Source organism: Tiliqua scincoides, chromosome 5 (assembly GCF_035046505.1).
Source record: "Tiliqua scincoides isolate rTilSci1 chromosome 5, rTilSci1.hap2, whole genome shotgun sequence".
NCBI lineage: Eukaryota > Metazoa > Chordata > Lepidosauria > Squamata > Scincidae > Tiliqua > Tiliqua scincoides.
Genome location: NC_089825.1, coordinates 69,506,012 through 69,520,222, shown reverse-complemented (window position 1 = coordinate 69,520,222; position 14,211 = coordinate 69,506,012). Strand labels below are relative to the sequence as shown.

Sequence of the window (14,211 nt, the reverse complement as noted above, 5' to 3'; positions counted from 1 at the left end):
CAGTTCATGGAGCTCCATGTTGGTGTATCCTATGTTAAAAGCAGACCTGTTAATTAGTGTGTTTTCAGTATCCTGTGGATAAATGAAGTTGAACTGGATTTGTTTTATGGCTCCCTTATTTACATTTTTTTAACAATATAAAGATGTAACCAGCAAAGCATAGCAAAGTTATTCTTTGCCAAAGTAAAAATCCAGTGAAGGATGTTTAAATCATCAGTTACAAGGAGGGTCAATCTACAGATTGTGGAACTGACTTTGTAACTGCTAGCAGTGCTCAAAATAAGGATCATTTCTAAATAATATATGCAGTCCATAACACCCGTTTATTAGGGAACTCAGTGAGACTTACTTCTTAGGAAATGTGCTTCAGATAGTGTTTTTAGTGCTCATATCCCTAACTTTCTGGAACTGATTAGCATTTTTCTATACATTCTCAGGCTTAAAACAACTGGAGGAAATTGACAGTTATGATTCTGCCCCAAGTTTGTCTCAGCTACTCTTTCTGGCTGGGAAAGAGTATTCTTTCTGTCCTCTTATTTTTTGGTGCCAAAAGAAGAGAAAAACATTTGGATAGTTAAATCACTGTTGGCTTAAAGGACATCAGCTTAAGTGATCAGCGTTTCTCTATTAATGAGTTGTGGCAGATAAAAATAACTTCCATCTTTCATCATGAGAAACTATCTCACATGAATACGTTTTGTTGCCCAAGTCAGGTCCCTGGTGGGAATGGTCAGGGGTCCACAGGCAACAATTTTTTATATGCTCAGAGATCAAATTAAATATATCCTTTTTAACAGTCCAGTTAAACCAATTGATTCAATTATAATTGAATCACTGTGGTGCATGATCACATGACACCACTTTTGCCCACTTGCATGTTGGACAGAGGTGAAACTGCAGCCTCCTTATTGGGTGGGCCACTCCTTAGAGTAGGAGCAAGCTGCCTGATAGCGTGCTGCCTACCTCTCAGTTCTGTCTTGTTTAACTCCCTCCCAACCATCCTTTATGTAGTCTGAGATTAGCTGGTTGCCCTTTATGGGAGTCAGGTCAGAATTTTTTGCTGTCAGCCTAATTTGTCCTGTGGCTGGCAGATTTTTTTTTTTTTTGCCTTCCCCAGACTGGTGCCAAAGGGTGCAGTCTTTAAGTTTGATCCTGTTCTCTTTGTGTTCTCTTCTTTATTTTGGTCACTTTTGTCAGGAGTCATGTAGGCAGGAGTTGACTGTTCAGTGTCCATTCTGAGGTAAGCAAGGTCAGTTGGTGAGCTGGGTCTGCTCAGATGATGAAGCTTTCTGGGTGACCTTGGGCCAGTCACTTTCTCTCAGCCTCACCTACCTCACAGGGTTGTTGTGAGGATAAAAGGAGGGAAGCAGCTGTGTACTCAGCTCTGAGCTCTTTGGAGGAAGGGCAGTATAAGAATGTGAAAAATAAATAGAATAAATATTTGCCCGGATTGATAGGCTGGTTGGCAAGCTCCATGGCTGCGCTGCCCAGCTTCCTCAACCCTTTGAGATTGGCCATGATGAGCTCACTCTGTCTCTGATGGAGTGTGGCTTTGAGTCAGATGGTTTTGCCCATTGATTACCTGGGGAAGGTAGACAGTTACCACTGTTTCCCCCAATGTGGCTGCCTGCGTTTTGTTAATTTTAAATAAAGTGGCCTAGTTATTCTAAGCCTGTCTTGCATGTTTATTTGGGTGGTGTCTGGGTTAATACATCTTTGCTCCTGTGCAGTCTAGGGGTGCAATCCTACCCTGTGCTGGAACAGGCAAGTCAAGAGGCTTGCACTGTATCTAGTGCAGGATAGGGGCCCAAGGTGGCTTAGCCAGAGGCAAGAGGAAATATTTGCCCTTACCTCTGGGTAAGGTGCCTTCTCCCCTATGGGTCTCCTCAGATGTGCGCTACTTCCTGAGTGGTGAAATTTAGCAGAGGGAGAACCACTGTCCCTTTTCATCGCAGCACAGAATCCTTCCCAGCAGCTGCTGGTACTTCCCCTATACCCCTTTGGGGCAGGGAACTATCATCTTGTTCCTCCTGCTTTGTAAACTGTTCTGATAACCTGTTGTTGTTGTTGAAAAGCAGAGTAGGTCATGACCCACACTTTAGGAAGTGCTGCTGTAGAATGTTAAGATCATTTCATAAGAACATAAGAACGTAAGAACAGCCCCACTGGATCAGGCCATAGGCCCATCTAGTCCAGCTTCCTGTATCTCACAGCGGCCCACCAAATGCCTCAGGGAGCACACCAGACAACAAGAGACCTCATCCTGGTGCCCTCCCTTGCATCTGGCCTTCTGACATAGCCCATTTCTAAAATCAGGAGGTTGCGCATACACATCATGGCTTGTACCCCGTAATGGATTTTTCCTACAGAAACTTGTCCAATCCCCTTTTAAAGGCGTCCAGGCCAGACGCCATCACCACATCCTGTGGCAATGAGTTCCACAGACCAGCCACACGCTGAGTAAAGAAATATTTTCTTTTGTCTGTTCTAACTCTCCCAACACTTAATTTTAGTGGATGTCCCCTGGTTCTGGTGTTATGTGAGAGTGTAAAGAGCATCTCTCTATCCACTTTATCCTTCCCCTGCATAATTTTGTATGTCTCAATCATGTCCCCCCTCAGGCGCCTCTTTTCTAGGCTGAAGAGGCCCAAACGCCGCAGCCATTCTTCATAAGGAAGGTGCCCCAGCCCAGTAATCATCTTAGTCACACCTTTTCTTTTGCACCTTTTCCATTTCCACTATGTCTTTTTTGAGATGCGGCGACCAGAACTGGACACAATACTCCTGGTGTGGCCTTACACTGTCACACTGTCCCAGTAATCTTTTCAGCTCTAAAAGTTAGATCAGCACTGTTATTCCCAAATAACTGGGAATACCATATCTTCTTTTGGTTGTCCATTCTTACATGACCACAATATATACCAATATTGATCATAGGAGGCAGTTCTCATCTATGTCATGAGATTATATGCAAGTAAAGTCAACATAAGTCTCTCTGTAAGTCCCACCTATATTGAACTATGAATGAATAGGTCAAAGCTCTCCTGTTTGTAGGCCTGGCCTCTTTGTGGACATAGTGATACAGTTGATTTTCATGCTCGCTAATCAAGTCTAGGCCTTCTGCATGCTGGGTGGTTGTGTTACCCAGTTGTGCTTCAGTTACAGTGTCAAATGTAAGTCAGCAAAGTCACGTAATCTTTTTTGTTTCCTTCTTGTCTGTTTCAGATGAGGCTAACTGGGTTTCACCTTGCAATCCAACACCACAGTTGAAGTAGCATTTTCAGGTACTCTAGGTGATCTCTGAAACTTTTTTCAGTCTCCATCCTGGCTCAACCAATAGGAGCAACGGAAGAGGCTGGGCTTCTGAAGTCTTCATCCTGAGACCACCCAACAGTGCGCTCCTCCCTGTTGCTAATGCCACTGCTGTGCCTCCCATACCCTAAACCTGCACACCCCTTACTTTGCTCCTATATCCATATAGGCTCTTTAAGCAAAGCAAAAAACACAGAGTGGGCTGGGAGCACTGGCAGCATGTTCTGCACTTCCTACGTTGTCTGAAGGGCTTGTGTGGAGGAAGGAGCGAGGCGGGGGGGCCAGGATTGCTGTGTTCTGATCTTCAAAGTATGGCGAATGGCTTCCCTGCCCTCCCAGCATGCTGCTTCCATACAGGCCCCTTAAACAAAGCAGAGAGTACAGCACATGCTGGGAGCATTCTCAGTGTGCTCGACATTTCCGGTGGAGGAAGGAGGGAGGTAAGAGGGCTGGCTCCATTGGTGGTAGACTGAAGGCAAGCAATGAGCACCTCTTTGCTGCTCCCCCCCAGTCTGCCACACAATTTGAATGTCATCATTTGTGTCATAGATGGCTCTGCCATGTGCCTGACCCACAGGGCTCCTGGTTCAAGACCACCACTCAACTTCTGTGCCTTTCTGGACACATTATCATATTGCCACAATAAAGCATATTCCCTTTGGAGTAGCCTCCCCTCCATTCAAATGAGACTTCCTCCTCCTGCCAGCAACCTCCCATATTTTCCTTTAGTGGCCAATTATTTGCCTTCACTAATCTACTCTTATGGTGCAATCCTATCCCCCACCAGTGCAGCACATGCAGCAGCACTGATGGAGCACCAGATGTGTGACCAGATGGCCCCAGAGAGGTGAGTAAAAAATCTTTGCCACCTGGCTTCCGGTAGGCCTGCTCTGATCTATGCCATCTCTTTTGCTGGCATAGGACCAAGCAGACTCCTAGGGACAGGTCTGGGCCTGGAAAATGGGATAGGAACTTGGGCTATGCTGCTTGCCACAAAGAGCCTGCCCCCCTCCACCCAGCAGGAAGGACCCCGCAAAATTATCTCTTGTCCTCCATGCATGTAGGGCAGTGGTTCTCGCACATTTAACACCAGGACCCGCTTTGTAGAATGAGAATCTGTCAGGGCCCACCAGAAGTGATGTCATGACCGGAAGTGACATCATCAAGCAGGAGATTTTTAACAATCCTAGGCTGCTCTCCTACCCACACTTACCCAAAGGTAAATCCCATTTACTATCATTGTTAAAATAATATACATAGTAGCTTGTTAAAAGTGCAGGTCTGTAACATTTCTCCAAATGCAGTCATATACCAGGGGAGCATCGTCTAAAATATTAAAAATAAAATATTGAAATGAATATTCAGGCCCACCTGAAATTGGATCACTTGCAAGCCACCTAGTGGGTCCCGATCCACAGTTTGAGAAACACTGATGTAGGAGTTGGCTTGAACCAAATGCTTTTTGTCCTGTTCAAAAGCAGACCTGAGAACCTTGCTTAAGCTAGTACTCTTTGCTGCCCTCATACATCCTAAAGTTTACTCCATGGCTCTTTTGTAACACTCAAGGCCGAGTCCTACTGGAGAGAAGTGTGTTCTGCCAGCATTGGCTGTAAAGCACTTTCTGATAGTGCAAGGAGCTGGCATGCCAGTGGGAAGACCGGAGCTTTTCTGTATGCACTAGCAGAGACATACTGGAGCAGGCAAGTCTGGCAAAGGGGTTGGAACAGAGCAGGGAGAGGTGGAGGGGGTTGAATGGGGTGGGCAGCAATGGGGTGGGCAGGGATGGGCAGATCAGGTTCGGGAGGGAATGGGATGGGTGGCACCGACATGTGCCAAATCCCAAGGGTCTGAGCCACCTTCATATATCAATGCAGAGTTGCATCAGTGATCCATTGTGCCTGCTGGAACTGACCCTGGGGCAAGTGGACAAATGTCCCCTTACCCCGAGATCTCCAGCAGCCAAAAATTCCCCATGGGATGCAGTGTAACTTGCGCTAGCACCACTCCATTGCCGCACGAGGATTTACGTTGGATTGCCAGCAACATATCTGGAGTTTGGAAAAAAATGCCTGTGCTGCTTTATCTGCCCCAAACCTGACATTTTAACATAGCTTTCTGGGATAAAACACAGCTTCCCTTTCAAAGCTGCAATGGTTTGGAAAGAACTTAGTTGTGTCCTACTTGGCTTGTGCCTCAGAAATGAGTTGTATCAAATACTCCTGCATATCCTTAGGAATCTAGCACATGATGCTGGAAAACCATGAAGGATTCTCGTCCTAATTTCACCCATTCTTTTCTGCTCCTCATCCTTGTTTTCCTACAGCAGCCTCTCTCCCTTCTGCTTCTTTAACCTCATTGTGTTGCATGACTGGCTATTGTGAGAAGTTTCCTTGGTTGCGGCAGGCCTTACTACAGAATGTGCACTCCAGAGCCCAGCAGTGTGTCTTGCATTCCAACCCAGCATTATCACGCCACCACCCTTGCTGTTCAAAAGACCACAAGCCTGGGATTCTCTTTTCACTGTTCTCCCAAGTGTTGCATTAAGATAGGACCTGGGGTCACAAGGTCACTGGTCCCAAAGCTGCTGTCACTGTAACAGAATAAAGTGATCATCATTCCCATTTTTAACATTAACTCCTAATTATGAATGACATCATGGACAAAGACCTCAACAGAATAATGATGGAAAAAAATGTACAGGAAAGCAAGTAGCATAGAAAAAAGCAGGGAACTGCCTAGCTGTATAATTTGCTGAGACTAGGCTGTAATGTGATTCTATACACATTTATTTAGGTATTATTTTGTACTACACAAGTTGGCCATAAGTAGACCCATAAAATATAACTAGTCCTTTAACAAAAAAATGATCATCCAAAGTTAAAATAATGTTAACATGGAGGTTAGATCTTTCAGTGGCTATTAGCCATTATCATTACATGGAACCTCCATGTTCAGAGGCAATATACCTGATAGGTGCTGTGAGCAAACAATGGAGAACATTATCACCTTCATACCTTTCTCATTAGCACCCAGAGGTGTCTGGCTGACTACTGCTGCTGGACTGGATGGATTTTTGTCCTATGTAGCAAGGTAATTGATATGTTCATTATATTTCTGTATCAATATATTCTAAACAGTGCAAACATTTTAAAAGAAACAGATCAGAGAAATGGTTCTAATAAATTATTTTTAATGCTGTAACTTTTTGTGTGATATGCGACCTGGCTAAATATACAACTTTTGATACTGTATGTTGGTCATATAACTCATTATCTAACATCCTTACACAATCTGATGTTTAAACATCATTTTATAAAGACATTCACTTTCCAAGCAAAATTGCTTATAACAAAGAAAACTGAGACTTCATGACAATCATCAACAAAATCATCAAAACAGCACCAGCTCTTTATGGAATCAGATTTTTAAGGCACATTATTTTAAATATTTTACAGATTTTCCTACAGAAAACTCTTATATTATTCACACATATAATACAAATTATTCAGAAAATTCAATTTTGATAAAGATTGCATATTTATATATACATATACTGTACACAAACACATACTTGCATATATACCTGTAATTTAACAGTTTAATAGTGCAATATAGCAAAACTTTTAGAAAATACATCACTTTAAGATATTCTTTTTACAGAAAATAAAAATAGCCATGGTTTTGTGTTAAATAAAAAAACAAAATATCCCATTGACTGGCAGAGGTTGCAATCCTATGAATTTACCTCAGAGTAAGCCCCACTGAATATAGTGGGATTTATGTCTGAGTAAACATCGTAAGATTGCCCTGGCAATCATTTTTTATGTGCCCTTGTTCATGGGAATCTGTGCACCGCTTCTTCAGCAAAGGTTCATTCAGTAAATGTTTGCTACTAATATTCCCAAATACCAAAGTTAAGGAGCTTTCACTTCCATCGATTTTAATGGGTGAGGTAACATGCTCAAAGTCTCTCCCAGTGAAACCAATGGGAGTTTTTAGAAGTGCTTCACTTCAGCTAGATCTTTGTGTTTGTGCACTCACTTTTTTTACTGGCTTGAAACTTGTTAGTTTTTGTTCTGCAGAAATTTATTTTGGAGTTGATAGCAGCCTACCATCAATTCTCAAAGACTGTTCCTAAAGAATAAAGTGAATGGCGACAACACTTAAAAAAAAAGTGCATCAAAAAGTAAAGATTCTAGAAATGTCCACGACATTTTTCAGTACCTACAGTTTATTTTTGTGCTGCTTCAATAGTTATGACTCACAATCTGAATTACTGCTCTATTTGGGTCAAAGCAAAATCTAAAGTGATATATCCACAAACTGAAGCCAGACTCCTGTCTAGCCCATACTTTGGTAATAGCAAGTCTCTGGTCCTGTTTGCACATGCATGTTCACCGCTTTATGATGAGAGAATGTAAATGAGTGATCATCAGAAATCAAATATTGCAAATGCAACTTTCATAGCATGACAGCAACTCCTACACAAGTCTACTCAGAAGAAAGTCCAATTTATTTCAAGGGGGTATACTCCCAGGTAACTGTGTATAGAATTGTAGCATGTACAATCATGTCTTGTACATGTATGGATGATCTGGCCAAATGAGGCAGTTAGAAAGGTGTTTTCTGGGAGCTCTTGCCATTGCCTTGATGAACATATTTGTCAGGCATATGCTTTCTGAAATAGTTTTAGCATTGAAGTCTTAAGGTAAGCACTTTTAAGTCCTGCTGATTTCAACACAAGTTAAACATGTGCTTTGGTTCATTGAAGTAAAAAGGACATAAATGCTTATCTTTGACTCTACAGCATCCTTCACAAGAAAAAATGAACCAGCTGTCCCTGTGAAGTGCACAGCCAGAAACTTGTTTAATACAGTTGTTTGCTTCTTGCTTTCAAAGAAAAGGATGTGAGAAATGACTCAGGGCCCAATCCTATCCAATTTTCCGCTGCCAGTGCTCCTGTAACAATGGGGTATGCACTGCTTCCTGTGATTGGGAGGCAGTCACAGAGGCCCCCTCAAGGTATGAGAACATTTGTTCCCTTACCTCGGGGATGTTTTGAGGTTGCATTGGTGCTGGAAAGTTGGATAGGATTGGGCCCTCAGTTTGCATGAATGCTAATACATATCTGTACAAACACTAGATTTGTACATCATTTTATAAATGTTTTTTCCCAGAACAATGAGGACAGGGAAACTGACTTTTGTAAAGAAATTCTGAATATTTGGTACATAATACGGCAGTTTTAGAGATGAGATTTCTGTGCCATAGAAACATTTGGAGACATTCAGAACAGTATGTTGAGAGGGAAGAAATATGTTAGAAGAAACTGGTAGTTGAACGTAAAAGCTATGAATGAAGTTACAAAGAAGCATATAAAGAAGGCGGGAGGTTTCTGCACAGCAGATTCCTCACCTTTTAAAAAATATTTTGTTAACTAGGATAACCAAAAAACCAGCAATCCAGAATCAGAAATCAAGTAGCCTTGCAAACCAGTTTGTCCTAAATACAGGTTGTAGCCTATGAAAGGATTCCTAAATCCCACTGAACAACAGTCAGTCATAAGTGATGTCTTACTGATTTCAATGGTGCATAGTCATGATTAATATGACTAAGAATACAACAATAGTGTTGCATGGCCAGCCAGTGCTAATGCAATCAAGCCATCATGTCGCTCCCCCTGCATCATCACGTCACACACACCCCTGGAATGGCTCTGATTTGGAGTAAAATGAAGACGGGTGGGTCAGAGAACCCTTCACCACTCTGCTCACTGCTCCAAGTGCACCCCCTCGCTGAGAGCCTGGAAAACCTCCGGATCTCCGTGAGGGGACAGCCCACTCCAGCTTTCCTGCTATGCTACTGGAGTACAACCCTATGCTTTGGCTGAACTGGATAGATGGAACATGAAAGCAGAAAAGCAGCTCTAAACCATCGTTTGCCTATTATGTCTGGAGGGTCAAACCATGGGTTGGCTTCTAAACTATGTTTAGGACAAACCATTGGTGGTTGTGATATCTGAATTGAGTCATTGACTTTGCAAGTGGTTCTCTCTTTTTTCAGAGAAAAACTTCTTCTGTTTGAGGCTTGCTCTGAAAAGTGTTCGACCTACTTCAACCGTAAAATCAATATTCTTTGGCTGGAGGAAATGCAGTGTTTCCTGCCAAGTTCATGTACAGGGATGTTCAAAAGCAACAGCAATTTTAAAATACAGCATGGGCTCTCATTCTGTCATGACCTTTGCAGGCCCTTCTCCCAAACTGTAAGGCACATTTCCATTAGTTAGAAATCAGGCCTTCATTCATAATCTTTTTAGCATGAAAAAGGACATCAAGAACTCATACTGAAAAGACAGCTACAGACACACAGTACATTCAAAACTTTCATACAGTACTATGACGAATAAGTGACCTGAGTTTTCATGGCACTTAAATGAGTTGCTTAAATATAACAGATGACAGTACTTGATTAAATAATTGGGTCAAAAATATATAATTTTGATAAGACTCTTAACTCACTTGGTAACGCCACTCGTGTTACTGGGTAAATTTCAGACGATAAGATATAAAATGGATCAAGAACAGATAATGAGATTGCTTGGGCCCACGTGCACTAAAATTCTATACATTGTTTTAAATGTACACACCAGGTGGCAAAATTTCTTTTATTTAATTTTGAGGAGGCGCAGTATAAGAGAGTAAGGGCGATGCATTGGGTTGATTTATGGGGGCTGTTTTGGGTATGTTTTTATGTTTTATTTTATGTCAATAAGAGGTTCCTGAATCTGAAAATCGTTGTTTTAAAGCATTCTATAATTCCCAGCAATATTGATTGTAGAAAGCAGAGAATTTAAACCCCATAGTTAAAATTAGCCATTCACAAATAACACTTCAACATTAGGAAAATATATCTTCTTTAGCTCTCACAGTTAATACAAAAAGGCACAATAGTTGACTGATAATAGATTTCTTCATTTTTGTTTCTTGTTTGTAATGGAAATATGGCATAAAAAATGTTAGGGATAGCAGGAATTGAATCAGGAACCTCCGGGACTGAAGCTGGGATGTAGCCTAGCAAGTGACTGTGGATTGTGTGAATGTGCTTGTGCTGGCACAGAGTCATTTCCTATATAGAAGAGGAGTGTACAGCATCATCCTCTATTATTTGCAGGCAGTATAAAGTATGTTTGCCAGGTCTGTTGTAAACACTTAAGAAGCAGGTCTCTTGCTTTTCCCACGTCAAGAGAACAATGAATTCTGCTTGCTGGTCTTCAGCTTCCAGCTCAGGCCAGTGATCCTGACAGACTCTGAATTAGAGAAGATCCTTCTGGATCTAGATTTGGAGAAAGATGCACTTGGCCCTGGCAATAAAAAAAAATTAAAAACTGCTTCACTTGCTATTTTAAAACATGTTTCTATCTGAAACCTTTAGCATTACTGTTTTAAACAAAGGAAGCACACTGTATTTTCTTGCTCCTTCCACTTGGATCCCATCAGTATGAATTAGGAATAGCTGGTACTCAGCAGCTGAATGCAGGATTTGGTATTTCGAAGAAAGTGTTTCACAAAAGTTGCAGCATTTTAGTGGTGTGTCTCTTTCTTTTTGTTTTTAATACAAAGCCTATACAATTCACTCTCATTTGTTCATCTAATTCAGTTAAGACTCACAGCTGAGTTTCTTCCTGTTCCCAAGGATGTGGAGGGATATGAAATGACGCTGGGAGAGAAGCTAGCTTTTTTAGTCTGGGATGTTGCACAGGTTTTGGCCTGTGAAATGAGCGGCGACTCTGTACACGCCTTGCCGCTGCGGATCTGTGGTGAGCTTGTGAGTTCAGCAGCAACTGCTTCTCTTGGGGATTCCAAAAACTAAATTGCTCCAGTCCTCCAGGCTCAAGGCTTGGATGGCTCAGCTGTGAATTCACTGGCTCATAATTAGTGTCAGCACAGTAACTTGTATTTAAATATCCTTGATCACTTATATTTGAGGCTGCTTGCCAGTGGAGGTCAGATAGCTTCTGGTGTGAAGGAATCAAGTACTCAGAGAATGTTGCATTGTCCCTGCCTTCAAAGGGTATGTAGTCTTGTTGCCAAGGCTCTGGAAGACCTCTGGGAAACAAGTTGAGGTGTTCTTCTGACAAAGAAGCATCTGGTTTTGTTTGCTCATATTCCCAAGGAGGCATGATTTCTTCAGGAGAATATCCTGACAGCATAGCACCAAAGGCTGGGTCACCTGTTGCAATGAAAGTGTTCAGAATCAGAGTTCAGAATCAGAATCAGAAAATCAGAATTCAGTTATGACTAAATACAAAACCAACCACAGTTGGAGTCACTTTAAAAAGCAATGTCCTCATTTTCCCTAATTACTGTAGGGTGCTGCATTGCAATGCTGCATTTAAGACATGCAGAATCAGCTTGCTAGATTTTTAAGAACAGAAAACCAGGAGCAAATTTCAGGAGGATGGTTCATTTCTTGTAATGTTGTGCCACCAAGTGGCCATTTCACTTATCTTACTTGTAGATTACTAAAAGGCAATTATACCTCTACCTACCTTTCAGGCATAATTCAGTCCACTGAGGGCACAACCCCATATCCTAACAGTACCTACAGACACAATAAAGCCTTTTTTCTCTCTCTCTTCTGCCTGTGCCAGTGCAACAGGCTGTAGGGGGAACAGGAGGTTTGTGTGCATCACTTTCATATCTTCCTATTCACTACAACATTCTCTGCTGCCTATGTGTCCATAGGGGGACAACATGAGCTTATGGGAATCCACATATAGGTAATGTGCCCACCTGCACAAACTGGAGGGAATCTTGGCTTTATTTTATTAACATTTTCATATACAAATGTATGTGAAATAAAAATTAATCATAAATCATAGCTAGACTAGGCTTCTGAGAAAATAGAAATATATCTTGAGGGCCTTGCGCTGACCCACATTCTATGAACCCTGAGTTCGCCCCTCTGCCAGCCCACAACTAGACATCTCAACAAACTTAAGATGAATCAGTTCCCAAATCCGTTATGTATTAGCTCTAAGAAATCTCATGAGAAAGACAGTTTCAGAAGAAGTAAGAAACAGACCAGAAGCCAGGAACTGAACAATTTGCAAGGACAGAGATTTTAGCTTTGTGTAAAGAGAACATCAGTTGATTCTGCTTCACTGCGTAGTGTTGGGAACTTTCTGGTCATCCCCTTCACTCTAGTGCTGACAGACTGGGACCTGATCCTTTCCTAACAGGAAAGGAACTTTCGATCAAGAACATCTGCCATTTCAGCTAACTGCGGGGGGTTCCCCCATGGATACCAGAACCCACATGGATACTGGGGAACTCTTCTAATTGTTATACAAATAGAAACAGCTCCCCTGTTTTATCTTATCTTATCTATCCCCTGGGGGCTGGGGGTAAGAATAGGCCCTCAGTTTGGCTGTACTTGTCGTAAGAGGCGACTAAACAGCCACCGGGTAGATGGGACTTGTTAGCCTGGGAAGGCAGCTCATCTGAGAGAAGGAAAACTCTGATCCCAAACCTCCACTGCCTTGTGGCTACATCCAGGTATGGAAAAGGCTTCAGGAGTCAACCTCGAGGCAAAATCTGGAGCCGGAGTCCCTGAGGCAGTTCATGGCTGAACACAGTCACGTTCTGGCAACTCCTGCGACGCCGCTGGAACCAACCGTATTGGCCTCTACCTTTCCATTGGACCATTTCAGCGACATGGAGAGGGGGGATTTGCTGCATGGGTAACAGCCTATCCTCCATACCTACTTTACCCAGGCTTCGCGCACTGGAGAGGACACTCTGTTCCAGAACCACCATTCAGAGCGTGACACCATAGTCTTCCGAGACTGAAGGATGCCAACTAGGAGAAACAGCTCTCACATTGAAGCTAACACCTCTGAAGCTAACATTTCTGTTGGATTCAGAATATAAATGATGACGTTATTGCTAGAGATGTTATTGCTAAAGAGATGACAAACTGGGAAAGGATATGAGGAAAAATTTGGGCTATCTTTGTTCCTAGAGAATTGTTAGAATTAAGGAATTAGGCGAAAAGTGCAAATGCTGATGCTTCTATAATGGGATGGGGGCTCTAATCCTTTATGGCTGACTAAAGTTTGTCCCATAATATATAACAACTGGCAATTTGTCTTTCAGGTGTTGGATTCCTGCCTGAGATTTTCAAAAGAAGACAAAGAAAGGATTATGAGGCTGGAAGAAGAGGGGGGAAAAACTCCAAGGATGAGAGAAGAGCTGTTTGCAAGTTGGTTAAAGATTGCAGAGACTGACTGATTGAAAAATAGAGACAACAGGCAGGTTCAGAATATTACATGTGTGTTGATTCTGGAAGGAATGTTCTGGGTTGTTCTTCTGGGCGATCTACTAGCAAAAAGGAATCTACAGATCTACTGCTGAGTCGGAAGGGGGCAAGCCGCTGAAAGTTGTTTGGAGAATAGGGTAACTGCACTCGGGCCCTTTGGGATGGTACCACCATCTCTTCACAGGATAGCCAAGGCGGAAACCTCGTGGTGGAATTTTGCTCGACATCAGCTGAAAATACTGGATTATCAATTCCTATAAAAAGTCATGAGTAACAAATTCAGTTGTTAGGTTGCAAGGTCACTGTCTGACAACAATCTCCATGCTGGCTAGACAAAGACAGACTTATGCTTAGCTCTTTGTAAAATCTGGTTCATCTCCATATAGAAGACACTTAGAAAAATCTGTATCTCAATTATAATGGGAATCTCCAGGTTACAAGTTCTGAGAAGTAGACATGCCCAAACTAATCAACAGTTATCAAACTGAGATTTTCCTCACTTTGTGGGGGAGGAGGATTCCTTCATCTTCTCTGCTATTCCTATAGAACAACTGCACATCTTCTGTGCCTGAACTTGTT

At 42.3% G+C, this 14,211-nt stretch overlaps 1 protein-coding gene across 1 annotated transcript in view; it reads right to left on the bottom strand.

The window, feature by feature from the left end:
* Positions 1-13,638: 13,638 nt before the first annotated feature.
* The window catches only part of SLC9A3 (solute carrier family 9 member A3), a 56,196-nt gene continuing 55,623 nt past the window's right edge, over positions 13,639-14,211 (bottom strand). Inside the window, exon 16 of the mRNA XM_066629199.1 lies at positions 13,639-13,886. Coding sequence (XP_066485296.1) covers positions 13,639-13,886 — 248 coding nt within the window. The remainder of the gene's footprint in view (positions 13,887-14,211) is intronic.